Below are 27,790 nucleotides of genomic sequence, written 5' to 3' on the forward strand. Positions count from 1 at the left end.
TATAAACCGCCCCGAACCCCTCGATTAGATTCCAGTCTGTAACCCACTCCCGGGTATCTGTTATTCTATATATAAACCACCCCGAACCCCTCGATTAGATTCCAGTCTGTAGCTCACTCCCGGGTATCTGTTATTCTATATATAAACCACCCCGAACCCCTCGATTAGATTCCAGTCTGTAACTCACTCCCGGGTATCTGTTATTCTATATATAAACCACCCCGAACCCCTCGATTAGATTCTAGTCTGTACTCCCGGGTGTTGGTTATTCTGGATTTAAGGTTTATTTAGTAGTCACAAGTTGTCTTACATTCACACTGCAATGAAGTTACTGCGAAAATTCCATAATTGCTACACTCCAGAACCTGTTTGGGGACACTAAGGGACAATTTAACGTGGCCCATCCACCCTAACCTGCACATCTTTGGACACTAAGGGACAATTTAGCATGGCCAATCCACCCAACCTGCACATCTTTGGACACTAAGGGGCAATTTAGCATGGCCAATCCACCTAACCTACACATCTTTGGACACTAAGGGGCAATTTAGCATGGCCAATCCACCCAACCTGCACATCTTTGGACACTAAGGGGCAATTTAGCATGGCCAATCCACCCTAACCTACACATCTTTGGACACTAAGGGGCAATTTAGCATGGCCAATCCACCTAACCTACACATCTTTGGAGGTTTGTTGAGTTATTGGCAGCAGTCCAGAGTGTCAGCAGGCTGTGACGTGGCTAGGAACTGCTGAGTTCAACCTACGTCCCGCACTTCTGCCTCAGTTGGCCCCGTGCGCCCGCACTAGATCGTCTTACAGGAGTTGTTCATCGCTGCTGATCCTCGGTTAAAGGGACAGAGCCCCTCGGCTTGGTCTGTGGCAGCTGTTTTAAAGGGCCTGTGAGAGCAAGGCCCGGGGTGAAAGGAAGCCGACTGCACTTTGCCTTTAAGGGAACCGGCTGACGGGGAGGTTGGCCTTGAGGGGGGTGGGGGAAGGGAGCCTGTGAAGGGGTTGTGTTGGAGGGGGGGGGGGACGTTCGACCGACAGTTTTATTCCGGCAGTTCGCGGCTCTCGGAGGCCAGGGAAGAGAGGGAGGAGGAGGAGGAGGAGGAGGTGGGGGGGGGTTGTAAACAGCGAGCTGCCTCCCCCTCAAACCTCCCCTCCCTCAAAACTCGGAGCCGTCTCTCCGGTCCCCTGGGCCTCGGCGAGTCCAGGAGATGGCCCTGACCGCCGGCACCGAGGGGGGACGGTCCGGCCCCAAGCAGGCCGGGGGACGCCTCCGGCGCTGCGACTCTGGGCTGGACGAGGAGGAGGAGGAGGAGGAGGAGGAGGAGGAGGAAGGCCGGGAGCAGCCCTGCGGACTAGGCCCGGGGCCGGAGTACGGCGGCGGCAGCAGCGGGGAGAGGTGCGACTCGGCCTACAGCTCAGGCCCGCTGGACAGTTTCGGCAGCCGGTGCTCCCTGGGATCCTCCGCCAAGGCCCCGGCCCAGGAGACGGCCTTCAACCCCTGGGCTTACCTCAGTAAAGAGGGAGACACGTAAGTGACCGTTTCTTGTTCGCTTTTCCTCGAAGCAGAGAATCTCCACCGTGAGGAAAGAGGCCATTCGGCCCATCGGGTCTACACTGGCCACAATCCCACCCAGGCCCTATCCCTGTAAACCCCCTGACACTAAGGGGGCAACTTAGCACGGCCAATCCACCTGAGGCCGCAGCTGGAGTACTGTGTGCAGTTTTGGTCGCCGTACTTACGCAAGGATATTTTGGCCTTGGAGGGAGTGCAGAGGAGGTTTACTAGGCTGATGCCGGAGTTGAGGGTGTTGAGCTATGAGGAGAGGCTGAATAAACTAGGCTTGTACTCGTTAGAGTTTAGAAGAATGAGGGGAGATCTCATTGAGACGTATAAGATGATGAATGGGATGGATAGGATAGAGGTGGAGAGACTCTTCCCGCTCAGAAAGGACAGTAGGACTAGGGGGCACAGCCTCAAGATAAGGGGGGGGGGCAGTTTAGAACGGAGTTGAGGAGGAACTTCTTCACTCAAAGGGTGGTGAATCTCTGGAATTCTCTGCCCGTTGAAGTGGTGGAGGCTGCCTCGCTAAATATTTTCAAGAAGCGGGTTGATGAGTTTTTGATAAGCGAGGGGATTAAGGGTTATGGGGAGAGGGCGGGAATGTGGAACTGAGCCACGACAGATCAGCCATGATCTTATTGAATGGCGGGGCAGGCTCGAAGGGCTAGATGGCCTACTCCTGCTCCTATTTCTTATGTTCTTATGTTCTAACCTGCACATCTTTGGTCACTAAGGGGCAATTTAGCATGGCCAATCCACTTAACCTACACATCTTTGGACACTAAGGGGCAATTTAGCATGGCCAATCCACCGAACCCACACATCTTTGGACACTAAGGCCCAATTTAGCATGGCCAATCCACCGAACCCACACATCTTTGGATACTAAGGGGCAATTTAGCATGGCCAATCCACCTAACCTGCACATCTTTTGGACTGTGGGAGGAAACCGGAGCACCCGGAGGAAACCCACGCAGACACGGGGAGAATGCGCAGTCTCCGCACAGACGGTGACCCGAGCCGGGAATCGAACCCGGGTCCCTGGCGCCGTGAGGCAGCCGTGCCAACACACTGTGCCACCCGTGCTGTATATCTTGCAGGATTGTCGGGTGGTGACATAGTGGGTTAGCACTGTTGCCGCACAGTGCCGTTTGAGGGGTAGTGCGATGATTCCATGAATGGGATGGGATTGGAAGGGTGCGGGGCCTGCTTCTGTGCTTGTAACGTTCCTCCAGCAGCGCCTTCCACACACTCACCACCCTCTGCGTCAAAAATTGCCTCACGTGTCCCCTCTAAACCTCTCCCCCCGCGCACCCTCAAACCTATGTCCCCTAATACTTGACTGGTGTCACCTAGTTTCTGGCTGGGTGGGGGTAGGAGTCTAGAACGGGGAGACCACGTTCTCAGGAGGCCATTTTGGGCCTGAGGCGAGGGGGAGATTCCTTCGTTCGGTGTCGAACCCGAAGGCTCTGGAGTGACAGGAAGTAACGTGACGCCAAGAGGGGACTCCCCATCTGTCTGTCTGTCACGTCACTTTCTTGGTTGGCGTCCTGCGGCCTACTTGGGAGAGTGGGGAGTAAATAGTCATTGAAGGTAAGCTTGCAAAGGGCAACGGCTGGAGAAGAAGGCAAGTGTAGGCCCTCGTTGCGAGGGGTTTCGAGCGAGGGGATGTGTTGTTCCAGGGGCCTTGGTGAGGCCTCACCTGGAGTATCGGGTGCGGTTCTGGTCTCCTTGTCTGAGGGAGGATGTTCTTGCACTCGAGGGAGTGCAGTGAGGATTTACCAGGCCAATTCTGGGGGCGGATGTAGAACATAGAACATAGAACATTACATAGAACATAGAACATTACATAGAACATAGAACATAGAACATTACATAGAACATAGAACATTACATAGAACATAGAACATAGAACATTACATAGAACATAGAACATTACATAGAACATAGAACATAGAACATTACATAGAACATAGAACATAGAACATTACATAGAACATAGAACATAGAACATTACATAGAACATAGAACATAGAACATTACATAGAACATAGAACATTACATAGAACATAGAACATAGAACATTACATAGAACATAGAACATTACATAGAACATAGAACATAGAACATTACATAGAACATAGAACATTACATAGAACATAGAACATAGAACATTACATAGAACATAGAACATAGAACATTACATAGAACATAGAACATAGAACATTACATAGAACATAGAACATAGAACATTACATAGAACATAGAACATAGAACATTACATAGAACATAGAACATAGAACATTACATAGAACATAGAACATTACATAGAACATAGAACATTACATAGAACATAGAACATAGAACATTACATAGAACATAGAACATAGAACATTACATAGAACATAGAACATAGAACATTACATAGAACATAGAACATTACATAGAACATAGAACATTACATAGAACATAGAACATAGAACATTACATAGAACATAGAACATAGAACATTACATAGAACATAGAACATAGAACATTACATAGAACATAGAACATAGAACATTACAGCGCAGAACAGGCCCTTCGGCCCACGATGTTGTGCCGACCAGTTACAAAAACAATGACCCACTAACCTAAACCAATCCCTTTTCGTCCATAAACCTATCCACGGATCTCTTAAACGCCCCCAAACTAGGCGCATTTACAACTGCAGCAGGCAGGGCATTCCAGTCCCTCACCACCCTCTGGGTAAAGAACCTACCCCTGACATCCGTCCTATAACTACCCCCCCTTAATTTAAAGCCATGCCCCCTCGTGCTAGCTTTCTCCATCCGAGGAAAAAGGCTATCACTGTCCACCCTATCTAAACCTCTAATCATCTTATATGTTTCTATAAGATCCCCTCTTAGCCGCCTTCTTTCTAGCGAAAACAACCCCAAATCCCTCAGTCTCTCCTCATAGGACCTCCCCTCCATACCAGGCAACATCCTGGTAAACCTCCTCTGCACCCTCTCCAAAGCCTCCACATCCTTCCTGTAATGTGGGGACCAGAACTGCACACAGTACTCCAAGTGCGGCCGCACCAGAGTTGTGTACAGTTGCAACATGACGTTGCGGCTCCTAAACTCAATCCCCCTACCAATAAACGCCAAGACACCGTATGCCTTCTTAACAACCTTATCTACTTGATTCCCAACTTTCAGGGATCTATGTACACATACACCTAGATCCCTCTGCTCATCCACACTATTCAGAGTCCTCCCGTTAGCCCGATACTCGACACATCTGTTATTCCTACCAAAGTGAATTACTTCACACTTCTCCGCATTAAATTCCATCCGCCACCTCTCGGCCCAGCTCTGCAACCTGTCTAAGTCTCCCTGCAGACTATGACACCCTTCCTCACAATCTACCACACCTCCGACTTTGGTGTCATCAGCAAATTTACTAATCCACCCAACTATACCCTCATCCAGATCATTAATAAAAATTACAAGCAGCAGTGGCCCCAAAACAGATCCCTGAGGCACACCACTCGTAACCGAACCCCATGATGTAGGAGGAGAGATTGACGAGGTGGGGATACTTCTCCCTGGAGTTTGGCAGGCGGGTGGAATCTCATAGAGATTTATAAAATTCTAACAGGACCAGACAGGGGAGATGCAGGGGGGGTGTCCCCAGTGGTGGGGGGAGTCCAGAACCAGGGGTCACTGTCTGAGGATTTGATTTATTATTGTCACATGTATTGGGATACAGTGAAAAGTATTATTTCTTGCGCTATACAGACAAAGCATACTGTTCATAGAGAAGGAAAGGAGAGGGTGCAGAATGTAGTGTTACAGTCACAGTGAGGGTGTAGAGAAAGATCAGCTTAATATTTGATTTGATTTATTATTGTCACATGTATTGGGATACAGTGAAAAGTATTATTTCTTGCGCTATACAGACACAGCATACCATTCATAGAGAAGGAAAGGAGAATGTAGTGTTACAGTTACAGCGAGGGTGTAGAGAAAGATCAGCTTAATATTTGATTTGATTTATTATTGTCACATGTATTGGGATACAGTGAAAAATATTGTTTCTTGCAGACAAAGCATACCGTTCATAGAGAAGGAAAGGAGAGGGTGCAGAATGTAGTGTTACAGTCACAGCGAGGGTGTAGAGAAAGATCAACTTAATATTTGATTTGATTTATTATTGTCACGTGTACTGGGATACAGTGAAAAGTATTATTTCTTGCGCACTATACAGACAAAGCATACCGTTCATAGAGAAGGAGAGGGTGCAGAATGTAGTGTTACAGTCACAGCGAGGGTGTAGAGAAAGATCAATTTAATATTTGATTTGATTTATTATTGTCACGTGTACTGGGATACAGTGAAAAATATTAGTTCTTGCGCGCTGTACAGACACAGCATACCGTTCATAGAGAAGGAAAGGAGAGGGTGCAGAATGTAGTGTTACAGTCACAGCGAGGGTGCAGAGAAAGATCAGCTTAATGCGAGGTAGGTCCATTCAAAAGTCTGACAGCAGCAGGGAAGAAGCTGTTCTTGAGTCGGTCGGTACGGGACCTTAGACTTTTGTATCTTTTTCCCGACGGAAGAAGGTGGAAGAGAGAATGTCCGGGGCATTAGCGTAACTGGATTAGGGATTGGTCGTGCAGAGGAGGTAGATAGGCCACAGAAGGGCTCGGACAATTCGAAATAAGTTTATTTATTATTACGCTTACATTAACACCGCAATGGAGTTACTGCGAAATTCATCGTCACACTCTGTAGCCCGTTCCGAGAACACTGAGGGAGAGTTTAGCGCCCTCACCCGCACGTCTCTTTCGGACTGTGGCAGGAAACCGGAGCACCCGGAGGAAACCCGTGCAGACACGGGGAGAATGTGCAGACTCCGCACAGACAGTGACCCGAGCCGGGAATCGAACCCGGCTCCCTGTGAGGCAGCAGTCCTAACCCGCTGTGCCACCATGCTAAATTGTCCCTTAGTGTCCAAAGATGTGCAGGTTAGGTGGATTGGCCATGCTAAATTGCCCCTTAGTGTCCAAAGATGTACAGGTTAGGTGGATTGGCCATGCTAAATTGTCCCTTAGTGTCCAAAGATGTACAGGTTAGGTGGATTGGCCATGCTAAATTGTCCCTTAGTGTCCAAAGATGTGTAGGTTAGGGTGGATTGGCCGTGCTATATTGTCCCTTAGTGTCCAAAGATGTGCAGGTTAGGTGGATTGGCCATGCTAAATTGTCCCTTGGTGTCCAAAGATGTGCAGATTAGGTGGATTGGCCATGCTAAATTGTCCCTTAGTGTCCAAAGATGTATAGGTTAGGTGGATTGGCCATGCTAAATTGTCCCTTGGTGTCCAAAGATGTGTAGGTTAGGGTGGATTGGCCATGCTAAATTGTCCCTTAGTGTCCAAAGATGTGTAGGTTAGGTGGATTGGCCATGCTAAATTGTCCCTTAGTGTCCAAAGATGTATAGGTTAGGTGGATTGGCCATGCTAAATTGCCCCTTAGTGTCCAAAGATGTGCAGGTTAGGTGGATTGGCCATGCTAAATTGCCCCTTAGTGTCCAAAGATGTGCGGGTTAGGGTGGATTGGCCATGCTAAATTGCCCCTTAGTGTCCAAAGATGTGTAGGTTAGGGTGGATTGGCCATGCTAAATTGTCCCTTAGTGTCCAAAGATGTGTAGGTTAGGGGGATTGGCCATGCTAAATTGCCCCGTAGTGTCCAAAGATGTGTAGGTTAGGTGGATTGGCCATGCTAAATTGCCCCTTAGTGTCCAAAGATGTGTAGGTTAGGGTGGATTGGCCATGCTAAATTGTCCCTTAGTGTCCAAAGATGTGTAGGTTAGGGGGATTGGCCATGCTAAATTGCCCCTTAGTGCCCAAAGATGTGCAGGTTAGGTGGATTGGCCATGCGAAATTGCCCCTTAGTGTCCAAAGATGTGCGGGTTAGGTGGATTGGCCATGCTAAATTTAAAGTGTTAAAGTTTATTTATCAGTGTCACAAGTCAGCTTATATTAACACTGCAATGAAGTTACTGTGAAACTCCCCTAGTCGTCCACACTCCGTTGCCTGTCTGGGTTACACTGAGGGAGAATTTAGCACCTAACCAGCACATCTTTTGGAGTGTGGGAAGAAACCGGAGCACCCGGAGGAAACCCACGCAGACATGGGGAGACTTCGCACAGACGGTGACCCTGAGCCGGGGATTCGAACCCCCGGGGTCCCTGAGTTCAAATCTCATGGCTGTGTGAGATGGAGATAAGAACATAAGAAATAGGAGCAGGAGTGGGCCATCTAGCCCCTCGAGCCTGCCCCGCCATTCAATAAGATCATGGCTGATCTGTCGTGGCTCAGTTCCACATTCCCGCCCTCTCCCCATAACCCTTAATCCCCTCTCTTATCAAAAACCCATCAACCCGCGTCTTAAAAATATTTAGCGAGGCAGCCTCCACCACTTCAACGGGCAGAGAATTCCAGAGATTCACCACCCTTTGAGTGAAGAAGTTCCTCCTCAACTCCGTTCTAAACCGCCTCCCCTTTATCTTGAGGCTGTGCCCCCTAGTCCTACTGTCCTTTCTGAGCGGGAAGAGTCTCTCCACCTCTATCCTATCCATCCCATTCATCATCTTATACGTCTCAATGAGATCTCCCCTCATTCTTCTAAACTCTAATGAGTACAAGCCTAGTTTATTCAGCCTCTCCTCATAGCTCAACCCCCTCAACTCCGGAATCAGCCTAGTAAACGTCCTCCGCACTCCCTCCAAGGCCAAAATATCCTTGCGTAAGTGCGGCGCCCAAAACTGCACACAGTACTCCAGCTGCGGCCTCACCAATGCCCTATACAGCTGCAGCAAGACCTCCCTACTTTTATATTCAATCCCCCTCGCTATGAAGGCCAGCATCCCATTCGCCTTCCTGACCACCTGCTGCACCTGCAGGCTGGGTTTTTGCGACTCATGCACAAGGATGCCCAGGTCCCTCTGCACTGTCGCCTGCTGCAGTTTTTCGCCCCGTAAGTAATAGTCCTTTTGAGATGCCCATCTCAAAACCTGTTCGGACACCCAGAGAGAGAGAGAGAGCTGGGGGCACAGATCCTTAAGGTGGTGCAGACTGAGAGTACAGGCCATGCTATGTAAAAATTGACCAGTTATGTTACAGTGCTCTAAAGCATCGGTTAGACCAACACAATTGGAATACAGCGCCCAATTCTAGTTCCCACACTCCCAGGAGGCTTTGGAGAGGGGGCAGGAGAGGTTTACCAAAACGTCGCCCGGGAATGAGTTCTATGAGGATGTGTCTAGGGCGGTGGATAGAGGAGAGCCGGTGGATGTGGTCTTTCTGGATTTTCAGAAGGCGTTTGACAAGGTACCTCACAAGAGGTTATTGCAGAAGGTCGAGGGACATGGAGTTGGGGGTAGGGTGTTAGCGTGGAGAGAGGATTGGTTGTCAAATAGGAGGCAGAGAGTGGCGGGTGCTATTCGGATTGGCGGATGGTGACTAGTGGAGTGCCCCAGGGGTCGGTGCTGGGGCCTCAGCTTTTTACCATTTATATAGATGATCTGGAGGAGGGAACCGAGTGTAGGGTGTCAAAATTTGCTGATGACACCAAGATTGGGGGAACGGCAAATTGTGCGGAGGGTGTGGAGAGTCTACAGAAGGATCTAGATAGGCTGGGCGAATGGGCCAGGAAATGGCAAATGGAATTTAATGTTGGCAAGTGCGAGGTGGTCCACTTTGGTAGGAATAATGGTAGGAAGGATTATTACTTACGTGGCGAAAAACTGCAGCAGGCGACGGTGCAGAGGGACCTGGGCGTCCTTGTGCATGAGTCGCAAAAACCCAGCTTGCAGGTGCAGCAGGTGGTCAGGAAGGCGAATGGGATGCTGGCCTTCATAGCGAGGGGGATTGAATATAAAAGTAGGGAGGTCTTGCTGCAGCTGTATAGGGCATTGGTGAGGCCGCAGCTGGAGTACTGTGTGCAGTTTTGGGCGCCGCACTTACGCAAGGATATTTTGGCCTTGGAGGGAGTGCAGAGGAGGTTTACTAGGCTGATACCGGAGTTGAGGAGGTTGAGCTATGAGGAGAGGCTGAATAAACTAGGCTTGTACTCGTTAGAGTTTAGAAGAATGAGGGGAGATCTCATTGAGACGTATAAGATGATAAATGGGATGGATAGGATAGAGGTGGAGAGACTCTTCCCGCTCAGAAAGGACAGTAGGACTAGGGGGCACAGCCTCAAGATAAAGGGGGGGCGGTTTAGAACGGAGTTGAGGAGGAACTTCTTCACTCAAAGGGTGGTGAATCTCTGGAATTCTCTGCCCGTTGAAGTGGTGGAGGCTGCCTCGCTAAATATATTTAAGACGCGGGTTGATGGGTTTTTGATAAGAGAGGGGATTAAGGGTTATGGGGAGAGGGTGGGAATGTGGAACTGAGCCACGACAGATCAGCCATGATCTTATTGAATGGCGGGGCAGGCTCGAAGGGCTAGATGGCCTACTCCTGCTCCTATTTCTTACGTTCTTATGAATAAACTGGGATCGGTTTTTATTCAACACAGAGAGTGGCGGGTCCAGTCCAGAGTATCTTAACTGGCAGAACAATCTCTTCCAGGTCAAAGAGCGAGGGCGGAGTGGAGGAGGGAGGGGGTTGGGAGGTGGCGGGGTTGGAGTTGGGGGGAAACGGCACGCCCGAGGCCCGCTCGTTCTCCCAGGGAAGGCCGAGCTGCCGCTCCCTCTGAGGAGTTGGGGGAGGGGGTAGGTGGCGGGCAGGCAAGTAAGTGGGGGGGGCGGTCGGAGGTTTTTGGGGGGGGGTCGGGTGTTGCGGGGTAGTTCTCTCCAGAGTTCTGAGGCCAAAATATGTACCCTCCACCTCCCCCCCCCCCAAAACCGCCGCAGCCCACCCTACAACGATTGCCCACTTGCCATCACAAACAGGGTGGCTTGTGGGATCTTGCTGTGCGCTAATCAGCTGCCCCCCCCCCCCAACGTCATTGTTGGGCTGTTAGATTAGTCACATTTAAGACTTGGACAAGACACTGGGAAGGCCACACTTGGCATACTGGGTCACCCGGTTATAGAAAGGATATTATTAAACTAGAGAGAGCGCGGTAAAGATTTACTAGAACGTTACCGGGATTTGATGGATTGGGGAGAGGCTGGGATAGAACTGGGACTCTTTTCTCTGGAGGGGGTGATCTTATAGAGGTCCGTAAAATAACGAGGGGCACAGATCAGCTCGATAGTCAATATCTTTTCCCCCAAAAGGGAGGGGAGTCTAAACACTAGAGGGTTTAAAGCGAGACGGGGGAGAGGTACAAAAGGTTCTCCACTCAAGTCCCTCAACCTTTCCTCATCAGACCTACCCTCCAAACCGGGCAGCGTCCTGGTAAATCCCTCTCTCCAAAGCTTCTGCACCCTTCTGATAGCGAGGTGACCACAACCGCGTACAATATCCCAAATGTGGTCAAAGAACAAACTCAGCCTGGGAAACAGGCCCAATGAGCCCACGCCGCCATCTCAACACCACCCACGACCCCTGTCTAATGTTTTATGGCCATCCAGATTGAGGGAAACTGATTGAGGGACAATTTATTCCTGCCAATCAGCCTAACAGCACATCTTTGGGGTGTGGGGAGGAAACCGGAGCACCCGGAGAAAACCCACGCAGGCACGGGGAGAATGCGCCAACTCCCGCACAGACACCGGCCCAAATCCATGTGTCTGCACAGCAATCAGTGATAGTCACTGAGCTGTCGTCTTGCCCAGTATCTGGTCCAGTTTAGGCACACACTAACGACATGAAGCACTAGGCCAATCTCAGAGAACCAAGAGTACGACCCATCGCGTGTACGCCCCTCATTGGACACGAGGCGGACTGACTTAAAACCTGTGAATGAAAAGAGAAAAAACATTATTATCGTACTATACCCATTTACATTACCAGGGACGCCCCAATGCTGATGACCCTTATTTAAGAGGATCTCCTACATCCACCCATCTCCAACCCTCCTACATCCACCCATCTCCAACCCACTCATGTGCCTGTCTAATTTACTCTTCAACAACTCCAGCATGTTTGCCTCCACCACCTTACTTGGCAGAGCATTTTGCCAGTTTAGGCACACACTAACGACATGAAGCACTAGGCCAATCTCGGAGAACCAAGAGTACGACCCATCGCGTGTATGCCCCTCGTTGGACATGAGGCGGACTGACTTAAAACCTGTGAATGAAAAGAGAAAAAACATTATTATCATACTATACCCATTTACATTACCAGGGACGCCCCAATGCTGATGACCCTTATTTAAGAGGATCTCCTATATCCACCCATCTCCAACCCACTCATGTGCCTGTCTAATTTACTCTTCAACAACTCCAGCATGTTTGCCTCCACCACCTTACTTGGCAGAGCATTCCATACCCCCACTACCCTCTGTGTGAAAAACCTCCCTCTGTGTGAAAAACCCCCCTCTAATATCCGTGTTGTACCTCTCCCCCCCTCACCTTAAGTCCATGGCCCCTTGTCCAATGTGTCTCTATTATAGGAAATAGCTTACCTCTGTTTACTCTATCTATACCCTTCATAATCTTATATACCTCTATTAGATCCCCCCTCAGTCGCCATCTTTCAAGGGAAAAGAGCCCCAATTTCTTCAATCTTTCCTCATACCCCAGTCCTTCCATACCAGGCAACATCCTGGTAAACCTCCTCTGCGCTCTCTCCAGAGTCTCCACGTCCTTCCGGTAGTAAGGCGACCAGAACTGGACGCAGTACTCCAAACGCGGCCTAACCAACGTTCTATACAACTGCAACATTAGACTCCAGCTCTTATATTCTATACCCCTGGTCTTCCTGGTCTCGCCAACACCCCGGTATAGATGCTTTTCCAAGTTGTACCCAACCCCGTTCCAACTCCGTGAAAAAAATTGTCCCTCTGCATCCTTAGTTGGAAAAACCCAACCGGTTCTCTCTCGGGAAGGAAATCGGCCATCCTTACCCCCCCTCCGGGTCCGGCCTACACGTGTCTCCAGAGCCTCAGCAATGTGGTTGACTCTCTACTGCCCCTCCTAGGGATGGGCAATAAATGCGGGCCCATGTCTGACGAATGAATGAGAAAAATAATCTGTTAATCCCCCCCCACCCCCCGATTCTTAATTCCTGCCTTCTTTTCCCCCCCTCTCCTCCTCCTCCGCACTATTCTAGGTTTCTCCATCTCTGTATCATTCACCAGGCCGAATCCTTAGCCCTGACCTTCATCGGGCAGTCCAGTCTGGAGTATCTCAACTGGCAGAACGATCTCTACCAGGTAAAAGAGCGAGGGCGGAGTGGAGGAGGGAGGGGGTTGGGAGGTGGGGGGGGTTGTTGGGGGGGGTGGTTGTTGGGGGGGGGTCATGTCTCTCTCGCCGCGCAGCCAGCTCGGAGAGAGGTGGGGCAGGGAGGGTAGGCCCGAGGCCCTCTCGTCCTCCCAGGGAGGGCCACTCCCTCTGAGGGGAGAATGTCGCACGGGGCTTGAGGGGGGGGTCGGTGGGGTTTTTTGGGGGTTGGGGGTGGGGGGGGTGGTGGTGGTTCTCTCCAGTGTTCTGAGGCCAAAATATATACGCTCCCCCCCCCCCACCTCAATGAGGCCGCAGAATAAAAGGCCGAGATTGCTTGCTTGTTTGTGGGATCTTGCTGTGCGCTAAATTGGCTGCCCCCCCCCCCACGTCGTCGTCGTGCGTGGGATTTTGCTGTGTTGGTCACTGGCTGCCCTCCTCTCCCACACCCCCGCTCATTGTGTTGCATGTGGGATCTTGCTGTGCGCTCATTAGCTGCCCCTGGCACCCCCCCCCCTCCCCACCAACATTGTTGCGCGTGGGATCTTCCCGTGCACTAATTGGCTGCCCAACGCCACCCCCCCCACCCCCCCCCCCAAACCCAACCACATTATGACGTCTGGGATCTTGCTGTGCTAATTATCTGCTCCTCCCCGCCCCACCCCCACCACATTGCGGTGTGTGGGATCTTGCTGGGCTAATTATATGCCCCTCCCCCCCCCCACCCCCGTCATTGTGGTCCGTGGGATCTCGCTGTGCACAAAATGGCTGCCCAGCCCCCAGACGGTTGTGTGTGGGATCTCGCTGTGCTAATTATCTGCCCCCGCCCCCCCCCTTCGTTGTTGTGTGTGGGATCTTGCTGTGCACCAATTGACTTCCCGTCCCCCGCGTTGTCATGTGTGGGATCATGCTGTGCGCGAATTAGCCCGCCCCTGCCCCGCCCCCCCCAACATTGCTGTGCGTGGGATCCTTCTGTGCGCTACTTGTCTGCCCCTCGCCGCCCCCCCCTCATTGTGCGTGGGATCTTGCTGTGTACAAATTGGTGACCCCTTTAACACCCCACCCCACCCCCTCCACCACATTGCCATGCGCGGGATCTCGCTGTGCTAATTGTCTGACCCTCCTCCCGCTCACATTGTCCAGTGTTGTGGGATCTTGCTGTGCACAAAATGGCTCTCTCTCTCTCTCCCTCTCTCTCTCTCTCCCCCCCAACACCACACTGCGATAGGGGCCACGCCCCGAGGGGTTTCTACAATTGGCCGCAGAGGGCTGTGCGAAGCCCCGGGGTCGGGTCAGGCGCCACGCAAATGAAGAGCGGGTTTCTCCCCCCGGCTCTCTCCCCATAGCCCTGTATCAACCCCCAAACTAATCCCACTGCCCCGCTCTCTCCCCATAGCCCTGTATCAACCCCCAAACTAATCCCACTGCCCCGCTCTCTCCCCATAGCCCTGTATCAATCCCCAAACTAATCCCACTGCCCCCGCTCTCTCCCCATAGCCCTGTATCAATCCCCAAACTAATCCCACTGCCCCACTCTCTCCCCATAGCCCTGTATCAATCCCCAAACTAATCCCACTGCCGCGCTCTCTCCCCATAGCCCTGTATCAATCCCCAAACTAATCCCACTGCCCCGCTCTCTCCCCATAGCCCTGCATCAATCCCCAAACTAATCCCACTGCCCCGCTCTCTCCCCATAGCCCTGTATCAATCCCCAAACTAATCCCACTGCCCCGCTCTCTCCCCATAGCCCTGTATCAATCCCCAAACTAATCCCACTGTCCCGCTCTCTCCCCATAGCCCTGTATCAACCCCCAAACTAATCCCACTGCCCCCGCTCTCTCCCCATAGCCCTGTATCAATCCCCAAACTAATCCCACTGCCCCGCTCTCTCCCCATAGCTCAATCCCCAAACTAATCCCACTGCCCCGCTCTCTCCCCATAGCTCAATCCCCAAACTAATCCCACTGTCCCGCTCTCTCCCCATAGCTCAATCCCCAAACTAATCCCACTGCCCCGCTCTCTCCCCATAGCCCTGTATCAATCCCCAAACTAATCCCACTGCCCCGCTCTCTCCCCATAGCCCTGTATCAATCCCCAAACTAATCCCACTGCCCCGCTCTCTCCCCATAGCCCTGTATCAATCCCCAAACTAATCCCACTGCCCCGCTCTCTCCCCATAGCCCTGTATCAATCCCCAAACTAATCCCACTGCCCCGCTCTCTCCCCATAGCTCAATCCCCAAACTAATCCCACTGCCCCGCTCTCTCCCCATAGCTCAATCCCCAAACTAATCCCACTGTCCCGCTCTCTCCCCATAGCTCAATCCCCAAACTAATCCCACTGCCCCGCTCTCTCCCCATAGCCCTGTATCAATCCCCAAACTAATCCCACTGCCCCGCTCTCTCCCCATAGCCCTGTATCAATCCCCAAACTAATCCCACTGCCCCGCTCTCTCCCCATAGCCCTGTATCAATCCCCAAACTAATCCCACTGCCCCGCTCCCTCCCCATAGCCCTGTATCAATCCCCAAACTAATCCCACTGCCCCGCTCTCCCCCCATAGCCCTGTATCAATCCCCAAACTAATCCCACTGCCCCGCTCTCTCCCCATAGCCCTGTATCAATCCCCAAACTAATCCCACTGCCCCGCTCTCCCCCCATAGCCCTGTATCAATCCCCAAACTAATCCCACTGTCCCGCTCTCTCCCCATAGCCCTGTATCAATCCCCAAACCAATCCCACTGCCCCGCTCTCTCCCCATAGCCCTGTATCAATCCCCAAACTAATCCCACTGCCCCGCTCTCTCCCCATAGCCCTGTATCGATCCCCAAACTAATCCCACTGCCCCGCTCTCTCCCCATAGCCCTGTATCAATCCCCAAACTAATCCCACTGCCCCACTCTCTCCCCATAGCCCTGTATCAATCCCCAAACTAATCCCACTGCCCCGCTCTCTCCCCATAGCCCTGTATCAATCCCCAAACTAATCCCACTGCCCCGCTCTCTCCCCATAGCCCTGTATCAATCCCCAAACTAATCCCACTGCCCCACTCTCTCCCCATAGCCCTGTATCAATCCCCAAACTAATCCCACTGTCCCGCTCTCTCCCCATAGCCCTGTATCAACCCCCAAACTAATCCCACTGCCCCGCTCTCTCCCCATAGCCCTGTATCAATCCCCAATCTAATCCCACTGTCCCGCTCTCTCCCCATAGCCCTGTATCAATCCCCAAACTAATCCCACTGCCCCACTCTCTCCCCATAGCCCTGTATCAATCCCCAAACTAATCCCACTGCCCCACTCTCTCCCCATAGCCCTGTATCAATCCCCAAACTAATCCCACTGCCCCACTCTCTCCCCATAGCCCTGTATCAATCCCCAAACTAATCCCACTGCCCCACTCTCTCCCCATAGCCCTGTATCAATCCCCAAACTAATCCCACTGCCCCACTCTCTCCCCATAGCCCTGTATCAATCCCCAAACTAATCCCACTGCCCCACTCTCTCCCCATAGCCCTGTATCAATCCCCAAACTAATCCCACTGCCCCACTCCCTCCCCATAGCCCTGTATCAATCCCCAAACTAATCCCACTGCCCCACTCTCTCCCCATAGCCCTGTATCAATCCCCAAACTAATCCCACTGCCCCACTCTCTCCCCATAGCCCTGTATCAATCCCCAAACTAATCCCACTGCCCCACTCTCTCCCCATAGCCCTGTATCAATCCCCAAACTAATCCCACTGCCCCACTCTCTCCCCATAGCCCTGTATCAATCCCCAAACTAATCCCACTGCCCCACTCTCTCCCCATAGCCCTGTATCAATCCCCAAACTAATCCCACTGGGGTTTAGAGGAGTGAGAGGGGGGGATCTGATAGAAACTTCTCAAATTCTAACAGGGTTAGACGGGGTAAGATTTGGAAAGAATGTTCCCCATGGTGGGGGAACATTGAGCGGGGGGGTCACAGTTTGGGGATAAGGGGTAAATCTTTTAGGATTGAGGTGAGGAGAAATGTCTTCACCCGGAGAGGGGGTGGGATTCTCTCCCAGAGAAAGGCCGAAACGTTGTGAGATTTCAGGAGGAAATTGGGTATCGGTCTTGGGGCAAAAGGTATCGAGGGACATTTGGAGGGGGGGGGGGTTGCTGGAGGGGGGGGAGACATTGAATTTGACGTACTGCCATGATAAAAATGATCGGGGGCGCAGGACGGGCTACGTGACCTCCTCCTGCTTCTCGTTTCGGTAACCCTCCCCCCCCTTTCCCTGCGTGATGATACGTGTCCCCCCCACCCCACCACCCCCTCACTCACTCATGTCCGTTCTGACACGCAGACGCCGCTCCACTTGGCCATGTACACGCGGCAGGCCAGCATCGTACGCCACCTGGTGGTGCTTGGGGCGGACGCGGAGCTGCAGGACCGCAACGGGAACACCCCGCTCCACCTGGCCTGCCTCTACGGCCTGGAGGAGAGCGCTCGGGCCCTAACCCGGCCCCTCAGCGCCCAGGAGCGCCGCTGCCGGGGGCACCGCGAGCCGGCGGACACGCCTCGGAACCTGGAGCGGCACAACTGGCAAGGTGCGTGGGCCGGGGCGGGGAGCGGGCACGGCTGGTTATTTATGCGTGACACAAATAGGCTTACATTAACACCGAGGCCAATCCACCCTAACCTACACATCTTTGAACACTAAGGGGCAATTTAGCATGGCCAATCCACCTAATCTACACATCTTTGGACACTAAGGGGCAATTTAGCATGGCCAATCCACCCTAACCTACACATCTTTGGATACTAAGGGACAATTTAGCATGGCCAATCCACCTAATCTACACATCTTTGGACACTAAGGGGCAATTTAGCATGGCCAATCCACCCTAACCTACACATCTTTGGATACTAAGGGACAATTTAGCATGGCCAATCCACCTAACCTACACATCTTTGGACACTAAGGGGCAATTTAGCATGGCCAATCCACCTAACCCGCACATCTTTGGACACTAAGGGACAATTTAGCATGGCCAATCCACCTAACCTACACATCTTTGGACACTAAGGGGCAATTTAGCATGGCCAATCCACCTAACCCGCACATCTTTGGACACTAAGGGGTAATTTAGCATGGCCAACCCACCTAACCTGCACATCTTTGGACACTAAGGGGCAATTTAGCATGGCCAATCCACCCTAACCTACACATCTTTGGACACTAAGGGGCAATTTAGCATGGCCAATCCACCTAACCTGCACATCTTTGGACACTAAGGGACAATTTAGCATGGCCAATCCACCTAACCTGCACATTTTTGGACACTAAGGGGCAATTTAGCATGGCCAATCCACCTAACCTGCACATTTTTGGACACTAAGGGGCAATTTAGCATGGCCAATCCACCTAACCTACACATCTTTGGACACTAAGGGGCAATTTAGCATGGCCAATCCACCCTAACCTACACATCTTTGGACACTAAGGGGCAATTTAGCATGGCCAATCCACCTAACCTGCACATCTTTGGACACTAAGGGACAATTTAGCATGGCCAATCCACCTAACCTACTCATCTTTGGACACTAAGGGGTAATTTAACATGGCTAATCCACCTAACCTACACATCTTTGGACACTAAGGGACAATTTAGCATGGCCAATCCACCTAACCTGCACATCTTTGGACAGTAAGGGGCAATTTAGCATGGCCAATCCACCTAACCTGCACATCTTTGGACACTAAGGGGCAATTTAGCATGGCCAATCCACCTAACCTGTACATCTTTGGACACTAAGGGACAATTTAGCATGGCCAATCCACCTAACCTGCACATCTTTGGACATTAAGGGGCAATTTAGCATGGCCAATCCACCCTAACCTGCATATCTTTGGACACTAAGGGGTAATTTAACATGGCCAATCCACCCTAACCTACACATCTTTGGATACTAAGTGAATTAATTTACACAGAGGAGATCCGGATCATTGAGTGTATTCAAGGCAGGGATGGACAGGTCCTCGATGGAAAAGGGGGGTCAAAGTTTACGGGGGAAAGGTGGGAGAATGGGGTTGAGAAGCCTAGCGCCCACGGCGGGACAGACTGAGTGGTCGAATTCTGCTCCTGTACCTCGTGTTGGCACAGCGGGTTAGCACCGCTGCTGCCTCGCGGCGCCGGGGGACCCGGGTTCGATTCCGGGCCCCGGGTCACTGTCTGTGCGGAGGTGGCACATTCTCCCCGTGTCTGCGTGGGTTTTTTTCCTCCCCACAGCCCGAAAGACAGGTGCTGGTTAGATGCTAAATTGTCCTGCGGTGTAACCCGGAGTGTGGGCGACGAGGGGGATTTGCACAGTCACTTCATTGCGGTGTTAATGTTGCTAATGAATAAACTGTACTCAGCTCATGATAACTTGCATTGTGGAGATGTTATTGGGTGGGGTGTGATATCGGGGGGGGTACTGAGTATCGAGCGGCGTTCCCGCTCGTGTCTGAGTGTCGAGGGGGCAGATTGGGATTGACGAATGATGTCTCTGGGATCTTCCCGTAGGATTGACCTGTTTACATTTGGCTGTGCTATCCCAGAATGACAGGATGGTGGAACATGTACTGTACTCAGGAGCACGAGTCAACACGCAGGTCAGTGCTGAGGGAGTGCCGCACTGTCAGAGGGTCAGTGCTGAGGGAGTGCCGCACTGTCAGAGGGTCAGTGCTGAGGGAGTGCCGCACTGTCAGAGGGTCAGTGCTGAGGGAGCGCCGCACTGTCAGAGGGTCAGTGCTGAGGGAGTGCCGCACTGTCAGAGGGTCAGTGCTGAGGGAGTGCCGCACTGTCAGAGGGTCAGTGCTGAGGGAGTGCCGCACTGTCAGAGGGTCAGTGCTGAGGGAGTGCCGCAGTGTCAGAGGGTCAGTGCTGAGGGAGTGCCGCAGTGTCAGAGGGTCAGTGCTGAGGGAGTGCCGCACTGTCAGAGGGTCAGTGCTGAGGGAGTGCCGCACTGTCAGAGGGTCAGTGCTGAGGGAGCGCCGCACTGTCAGAGGGTCAGTGCTGAGGGAGTGCCGCACTGTCAGAGGGTCAGTGCTGAGGGAGCGCCGCACTGACATGGGATGGTGGGGGTGATTTTCCCCAGGGCTCTGGGCTATATACCCAATGTGCTCTCATTTGCCCAACAAAAAAACGCAAATAAAAAACTTTATTGCATTTATACGTTTGTGCCCGAGGTGAGTGTGAACTCATAGCCAGTGTCGAGTGTGAGCCAGTGTCGAGTGTGTGCCAGTGTCCAGTGTCGAGTGTGTAAGTGTCCAGTGTGCGCCAGTGTCGACTGTGTGCCAGTGTCGAGTGCGTGCCAGTGTCGAGTGCGTGCCAGTGTCGAGTGCGTGCCAGTGTCGAGTGTGTGCCAGTGTCGAGTGCGTGCCAGTGTCCAGTGTGCGCCAGTGTCGAGTGTGCGCCAGTGTCGAGTGTGCGCCAGTGTCGAGTGCGTGCCAGTGTCGAGTGTGTGCCAGTGTCCAGTGTGCACCAGTGTCGAGTGCGTGCCAGTGTCGAGTGCGTGCCAGTGTTGAGTGTGTGCCAGTGTCCAGTGTGCACCAGTGTCGAGTGCGTGCCAGTGTTGAGTGTGCGCCAGTGTCGAGTGTGTGCCAGTGTCCAGTGTGCACCAGTGTCGAGTGCGTGCCAGTGTTGAGTGTGCGCCAGTGTCGAGTGCGTGCCAGTGTTGAGTGTGTGCCAGTGTCCAGTGTGCACCAGTGTCGAGTGCGTGCCAGTGTCGAGTGTGCGCCAGTGTCGAGTGTGTGCCAGTGTCCAGTGTGCACCAGTGTCGAGTGCGTGCCAGTGTCCAGTGTGCGCCAGTGTCGAGTGCGTGCCAGTGTCGAGTGCGTGCCAGTGTCCAGTGTGCGCCAGTGTCGAGTGTGCGCCAGTGTCGAGTGTGCGCCAGTGTCGAGTGTGCGCCAGTGTCGAGTGTGCGCCAGTGTCGAGTGTGTGCCAGTGTCCAGTGTGCACCAGTGTCGAGTGCGTGCCAGTGTCCAGTGTGCGCCAGTGTCGAGTGCGTGCCAGTGTCGAGTGCGTGCCAGTGTCCAGTGTGCGCCAGTGTCGAGTGTGCGCCAGTGTTGAGTGTGCGCCAGTGTCGAGTGTGTGCCAGTGTTGAGTGTGCGCCAGTGTCGAGTGTGTGCCAGCGTCGAGTGCGCACCAGTGTTAAGTGTGGGCCAGTGGCCAGTGTGGACCAGTGGTTAACGTGCCCTGGGTTACAGTGCATGTTGGGTGAGGGTGCTGCCTGGGGGTCGTGTTTGCCTCGGGGTGGTGGGGGGGGAGTGGGGGCTGTACGTGACGTGTGAAAGGCGTGCGTGGGTTTTACGACACAGAAGTTGTTCCCGGTTTGAAAAGACAAGCCCAATCTACCAGAGAGGTCTCACTCGCTTCACAATCAGTTAAAAGTGTTTGGGAAGGTGTTAGTTATTCTGCAGTAACATTTCGAGGTTCGCTAACAGGAAGACTTTAAGGGAATAATTAATTTATTTAACCAACCGGGAACTTTAACTAAACAAGTAACATATCTATTAAAGTAAAATATTATTGGGATGCTGTTCAAATAAATACAAGGAACATTTCTCACCAAATTTTAAACACAATTTAGTCACTCTCGAAAAATATACAACCAGGTTTTGTGGCTTGGGAAACATTTGGAATCCTTCTGTCCATCCCGCTGTCTGTAAGCTCTTTCTGATTTGGTTCCCTTTTGTTAGATAGTTCCCTTAAGAGATATTTTTTAGCTGGCAGGGAGGCGCCCTTTCCCTCTCTAGGTGTTGAGAGGTGGCAGCTCTTCAGTTGGACTCCAGGCAGGCAGTTGAGTTCCTCTTTATAACTCTGATGACCTATGAATTTTCCTACTCCAAGATTGGTCTGATGTTGCCAACAATAATCAAATTCAGATTCGATAGGTTCCTGATAGCGGAGTCTCTTCTTTAAACTGATAGGCCGTCAAAATTCAAAAACCTGCAAAGCCTGTTACCAAGACAACTCTGATGCTTGGTGCTGGTTACAAATGTTGCACTCTGTGTACCCTGTGCACCCCACACATTTTAAATAACTCTGATGACCTATGAATTTTCCTACTCCAAGATTGGTCTGATGTTGCCAACAATAATCAAATTCAGACTCGATAGGTTCCTGATAGCGGAGTCTCTTCTTTAAACTGATAGGCCGTCAAAATTCAAAAACCTGCAAAGCCTGTTACCAAGACAACTCTGATGCTTGGTGCTGGTTACAAATGTTGCACTCTGTGTACCCTGTGCGCCCCACACATTTTAAATAACTCTGATGACCTATGAATTTTCCGACTCCAGGATTGGTCTGATGTTGCCAACAATAATCAAATTCAGATTCGATAGGTTCCTGATAGCGGAGTCTCTTCTTTAAACTGATAGGCCGTCAAAATTCAAAAACCTGCAAAGCCTGTTACCAAGACAACTCTGATGCTTGGTTCTGGTTACAAATGTTGCACTCTGTGTACCCTGTGCGCCCCACGCATTTTAAATATCCCAGCACAGACACCAGACCAGCTCTTAAAAGGGACCACGCTTCCCAAACTTAACTTCACAACATGAGGAATGTGTGAGTACATGGAGGGGGGGAGTGTGCGTGCGCAGTGGGGAGAGACTATGTGTGGAAGGGAGTGTGCGTGCATGCATGGGGAGGGAGTGTACGTGGGGAGGGAGTGTGCGTATGTGTGCGCACTGGGGAGGGAGTGTGCGTGCGCGATGCGGAGTGTGCGTGCGTGGTGGGGAGGGAGTTTGCGTATGTGTACACTGTGGGGAGGGAGTGTGTGTGTGCGCGCTGGGGAAGGAGTTTGCATATGTGTACGTGATGGGGAGGGAGTTTGCGTATGTGTGCGCAGTGGGGAGGGAGTTTGCGTATGTGTACGTGATGGGGAGGGAGTTTGCGTATGTGTACGTGATGGGGAGGGAGTTTGCGTATGTGTACGTGATGGGGAGGGAGTTTGCGTATGTGTACGTGATGGGGAGGGAGTTTGCATGCGCGGTGCGGAGGGAGTGTGCGTATGTGTGCGCGTGGTGCGGAGGGAGTGTGCGTATGTGTACATGGTGGGGAGGGAGTTTGCATATGTGTACACTGTGGGGAGGGAGTGTGTGTGCGCAGTGGGGAGAGAGTTTGCGTATGTGTACGTGATGGGGAGGGAGTTTGCGTATGTGTACGTGATGGGGAGGGAGTTTGCGTATGTGTACACGGTGGGGAGGGAGTTTGCGTATGTGTACGTGATGGGGAGGGAGTTTGCGTATGTGTACACTGTGGGGAGGGAGTGTGTGTGCGCAGTGGGGAGGGAGTTTGCGTATGTGTATGTGATGGGGAGGGAGTTTGCGTATGTGTACGTGATGGGGAGGGAGTTTGCATGCACGGTGCGGAGGGAGTGTGCGTATGTGTACATGGTGGGGAGGGAGTGTGTGTCTGCGCGCTGGGGAGGGAGTTTGCGTATGTGTACGTGATGGGGAGGGAGTTTGCGTATGTGTATGTGATGGGGAGGGAGTTTGCGTATGCGTACACTGTGGGGAGGGAGTGTGTGTGTGCGTGGTGGGGAGGGAGTTTGCGTATGTGTACGTGATGGGGAGGGAGTTTGCGTATGTGTACATGATGGGGAGGGAGTTTGCGTATGTGTACGTGATGGAGAGGGAGTTTGCGTATGTGTGCGCGATGGGGAGGGAGTTTGCGTATGTGTACATGATGGGGAGGGAGTTTGCGTATGTGTACGTGATGGGGAGGGAGTTTGTGTATGTGTACACGATGGGGAGGGAGTTTGCGTATGTGTACGTGATGGGGAGGGAGTTTGCGTATGTGTACGTGATGGGGAGGGAGTTTGCGTATGTGTACGTGATGGGGAGGGAATTTGCGTATGTGTGCGCGATGGGGAGGGAGTTTGCGTATGTGTACATGATGGGGAGGGAGTTTGCATGCGCGGTGCGGAGGGAGTGTGCGTATGTGTGCGCGTGGTGCGGAGGGAGTGTGCGTATGTGTACATGGTGGGGAGGGAGTTTGCATATGTGTACACTGTGGGGAGGGAGTGTGTGTGCGCAGTGGGGAGAGAGTTTGCGTATGTGTACGTGATGGGGAGGGAGTTTGCGTATGTGTACGTGATGGGGAGGGAGTTTGCGTATGTGTACACGGTGGGGAGGGAGTTTGCGTATGTGTACGTGATGGGGAGGGAGTTTGCGTATGTGTACGTGATGGGGAGGGAGTTTGCATATGTGTACGTGGTGGGGAGGGAGTTTGCGTATGTGTACACGGTGGGGAGGGAGTTTGCGTATGTGTACACGGTGGGGAGGGAGTTTGCGTATGTGTGCGCGGTGCGGAGGGAGTTTGCGTATGTGTGCATGATGGGGAGGGAGTTTGCGTATGTGTGCGTGATGGGGAGGGAGTTTGCGTATGTGTGCGTGATGGGGAGGGAGTTTGCGTATGTGTACGTGATGGGGAGGGAGTTTGCGTATGTGTGCGTGATGGGGAGGGAGTTTGCGTATGTGTACGTGATGGGGAGGGAGTTTGCGTATGTGTACGTGATGGGGAGGGAGTTTGCGTATGTGTACGTGATGGGGAGGGAGTTTGCGTATGTGTACGTGATGGGGAGGGAGTGTGCGTATGTTTGCGCGGTGCGGAGGGAGTTTGCGTATGTGTACGTGATGGGGAGGGAGTTTGCGTATGTGTACGTGATGGGGAGGGAGTTTGCGTATGTGTACACAGTGGGGAGGGAGTTTGCGTATGTGTACGTGATGGGGAGGGAGTTTGCGTATGTGTACACGGTGGGGAGGGAGTTTGCGTATGTGTGCGTGATGGGGAGGGAGTTTGCGTATGTGTACGTGATGGGGAGGGAGTTTGTGTATGTGTACGTGATGGGGAGGGAGTTTGTGTATGTGTACGTGATGGGGAGGGAGTTTGCGTATGTGTGCACGATAGGGAGGGAGTTTGCGTATGTGTACGTGATGGGGAGGGAGTTTGCGTATGTGTGCGCGATAGGGAGGGAGTGTGCGTGCGCGGTGTGGAGGGAGTGTGCGTATATGTACCCGGCGGGCTCGGAGGAGCGTAACCCCCCTTTACCCTGTTGACCCTCCCCTCTCTCCCCCTCTGTGACCAGCAGGAGGCGACCAGCGGGCGCACGGCGCTGCACCTGGCGGTGGAACTTGGCGATCTGGGCCTGGTCTCGAGGCTCCTGCGGGCCGGGGGCGACCCTGACGCCCCCATGTACAACGGCTGCACCCCCCTGCACCTGGCGGCAGGCAGGATGGACCCGGGCATCGCCTCCGCCCTCTGCCAGGCTGGCGCTGACCCGCTGCTGCCCAACATGGAGGAGGACACACCCGTGGACTTGGCCAACAGTAACTGGAACGTAGGTGACGTCTGTCCTGGGGAGGGGGGTGGGGTGGGGGCGAGGGAGGGGGGGGGGGTGTAGGAGGGCCTGGGTGATGGGCCGGAAGTGTGCGGTGGTTGAATTCCTCATTCCCCTCGCCCTCCTGCCCCCACTTCCCGGGAGAAGGAAGTTCCTCCGGATTTCCTGTCAGGATCCCTCATCCGCCTCCTCCCGCCTCTCCCCCTCCTCGGCCTCTCGGCCGTGAGACTAGGCCGGGCGTCAAAGCCCCTCGCGATTCGGAAGGCTCTCCCCGTCCCGGCCTACTCTCCCCGGACAGCCTGGGCCTATTCCCGGCTCCCCTCGGCCGTCCCAATCCCTGGGCTCCGGCCTGGTCCCTGGAAATCTCTGCTGCCTCTTCCCGGGACGCAACCCACCCCCTCCTCCGCCCCCCCGCGTCCTCGCTGCGAGGTGGGACACGGAAAGGATGGGACTTGCCTCACAGCGCCAGGAAAACTGGGTTCGATCCCCGTCTCCGTGGAGTTTGCACATTCTCCCCGTGTCTGCGTGGGTTTCCTCCGGGTGCTCCTGTTTCCTCCCACAGTCCAAAGATGTGCAGGTTAGGTGGATTGGCCATGCTAAATTGCCCCTTAGTGTCCAAAGATGTGTAGGTTAGGGTGGATTGGCCATGCTAAATTGCCCCTTAGTGTCCAAAGATGTGCAGGTTAGGTGGATTGACCATGCTAAATTGTCCCTTAGTGTCCAAAGATGTGTAGGTTAGGTGGATTGACCATGCTAAATTGTCCCTTAGTGTCCAAAGATGTGCAGGTTAGGGTGGATTGGCCATGCTAAATTGTCCCTTAGTGTCCAAAGATGTGTAGGTTAGGTGGATTGACCATGCTAAATTGTCCCTTAGTGTCCAAAGATGTGTAGGTTAGGTGGATTGGCCATGCTAAATTGTCCCTTAGTGTCCAAAGATGTGTAGGTTAGGTGGATTGGCCATGCTAAATTGTCCCTTAGTGTCCAAAGATGTGTAGGTTAGGTGGATTGGCCATGCTAAATTGTCCCTTAGTGTCCAAAGATGTGTAGGTTAGGTGGATTGGCCATGCTAAATTGTCCCTTAGTGTCCAAAGATGTGTAGGTTAGGTGGATTGGCCATGCTAAATTGCCCCTTAGTGTCCAAAGATGTGCAGGTTAGGTGGATTGGCCGTGCTAAATTGTCCCTTAGTGTCCAAAGATGTACAGGTTAGGTGGATTGGCCATGCTAAATTGCCCCTTAGTGTCCAAAGATGTGCAGGTTAGGTGGATTGGCCATGCTAAATTGCCCCTTAGTGTCCAAAGATGTGTAGATTAGGTGGATTGGCCATGCTAAATTGCCCCTTAGTGTCCAAAGATGTGTAGATTAGGTGGATTGGCCATGCTAAATTGTCCCTTAGTGTCCAAAGATGTGCAGGTTAGGTGGATTGGCCATGCTAAATTGCCCCTTAGTGTCCAAAGATGTGTAGGTTAGGTGGATTGGCCATGCTAAATTACCCCTTAGTGGCCAAAGATGTGCAGGTTAGGTGGATTGGCCATGCTAAATTGCCCCTTAGTGTCCAAAGATGTGTAGATTAGGTGGATTGGCCATGCTAAATTGCTCCTGAGTGTCCAAAGATGTGTAGGTTAGGTGGATTGGCCATGCTAAATTGTCCCTTAGTGTCCAAAGATGTGCAGGTTAGGTGGATTGGCCATGCTAAATTGCCCCTTAGTGTCCAAAGATGTTTGGGTTAGGTGGATTGGCCATGCTAAATTGCCCCTTAGTGTCCAAAGATGTGTAGGTTAGGTGGATTGGCCATGCTAAATTGTCCCTTAGTGTCCAAAGATGTGCGGGTTAGGTGGATTGGCCATGCTAAATTGCCCCTTAGTGTCCAAAGATGTGTAGGTTAGGTGGATTGGCCATGCTAAATTACCCCTTAGTGTCCAAAGATGTTTGGGTTAGGTGGATTGGCCATGCTAAATTGCCCCTTAGTGTCCAAAGATGTTTGGGTTAGGTGGATTGGCCATGCTAAATTGCCCCTTAGTGTCCAAAGATGTTTGGGTTAGGTGGATTGGCCATGCTAAATTGCCCCTTAGTGTCCAAAGATGTGTAGATTAGGTGGATTGGCCATGCTAAATTGCCCCTTAGTGTCCAAAGATGTGTAGATTAGGTGGATTGGCCATGCTAAATTGTCCCTTAGTGTCCAAAGATGTGTAGGTTAGGGTGGATTGGCCATGCTAAATTGCCCCTTAGTGTCCAAAAATGTGTAGGTTAGGGTGGATTGGCCATGCTAAATTGCCCCTTAGTGTCCAAAGATGTGCAGGTTAGGGTGGATTGGCCATGCTAAATTGTCCCTTAGATGACACTAGTAAAGTTACGTTCGTTAAGATTGAAGGGACAGGTCGGTCATGGGGCGACAAAATGGCCGCCTTCCCTCCCTCCGACCCTTTGATGTAACGAAATGCGTCTCTCATTTCAGATTCTCGAGTTGTTTCCGTTCGACGATGTGAGGCTGGTGGGACAGCCCGTGGCGGTGTGAGTTCGGAGTTGTTCGGGGGGGGG

General features: G+C 52.3%; 1 protein-coding gene across 1 annotated transcript; it reads left to right on the top strand.

Annotated features, from left to right (window-relative positions):
* The first annotated feature begins 1,220 nt into the window (after positions 1-1,220).
* Positions 1,221-27,790, top strand: LOC145339381 (NF-kappa-B inhibitor epsilon-like). Its single transcript, XM_080183825.1, has 6 exons — positions 1,221-1,540; positions 12,790-12,892; positions 17,231-17,474; positions 19,434-19,522; positions 25,006-25,254; positions 27,708-27,790. Exons 1-6 carry the CDS (start codon positions 1,221-1,223, stop codon positions 27,765-27,767), a joined length of 1,065 nt encoding a protein of 354 aa, XP_080039951.1. The 3' UTR covers positions 27,768-27,790.

Source organism: Carcharhinus amblyrhynchos, unplaced genomic scaffold, assembly GCF_965287045.1.
Source record: "Carcharhinus amblyrhynchos unplaced genomic scaffold, sCarAmb.v2.hapA scaffold_435, whole genome shotgun sequence".
NCBI classification, from domain to species: domain Eukaryota; kingdom Metazoa; phylum Chordata; class Chondrichthyes; order Carcharhiniformes; family Carcharhinidae; genus Carcharhinus; species Carcharhinus amblyrhynchos.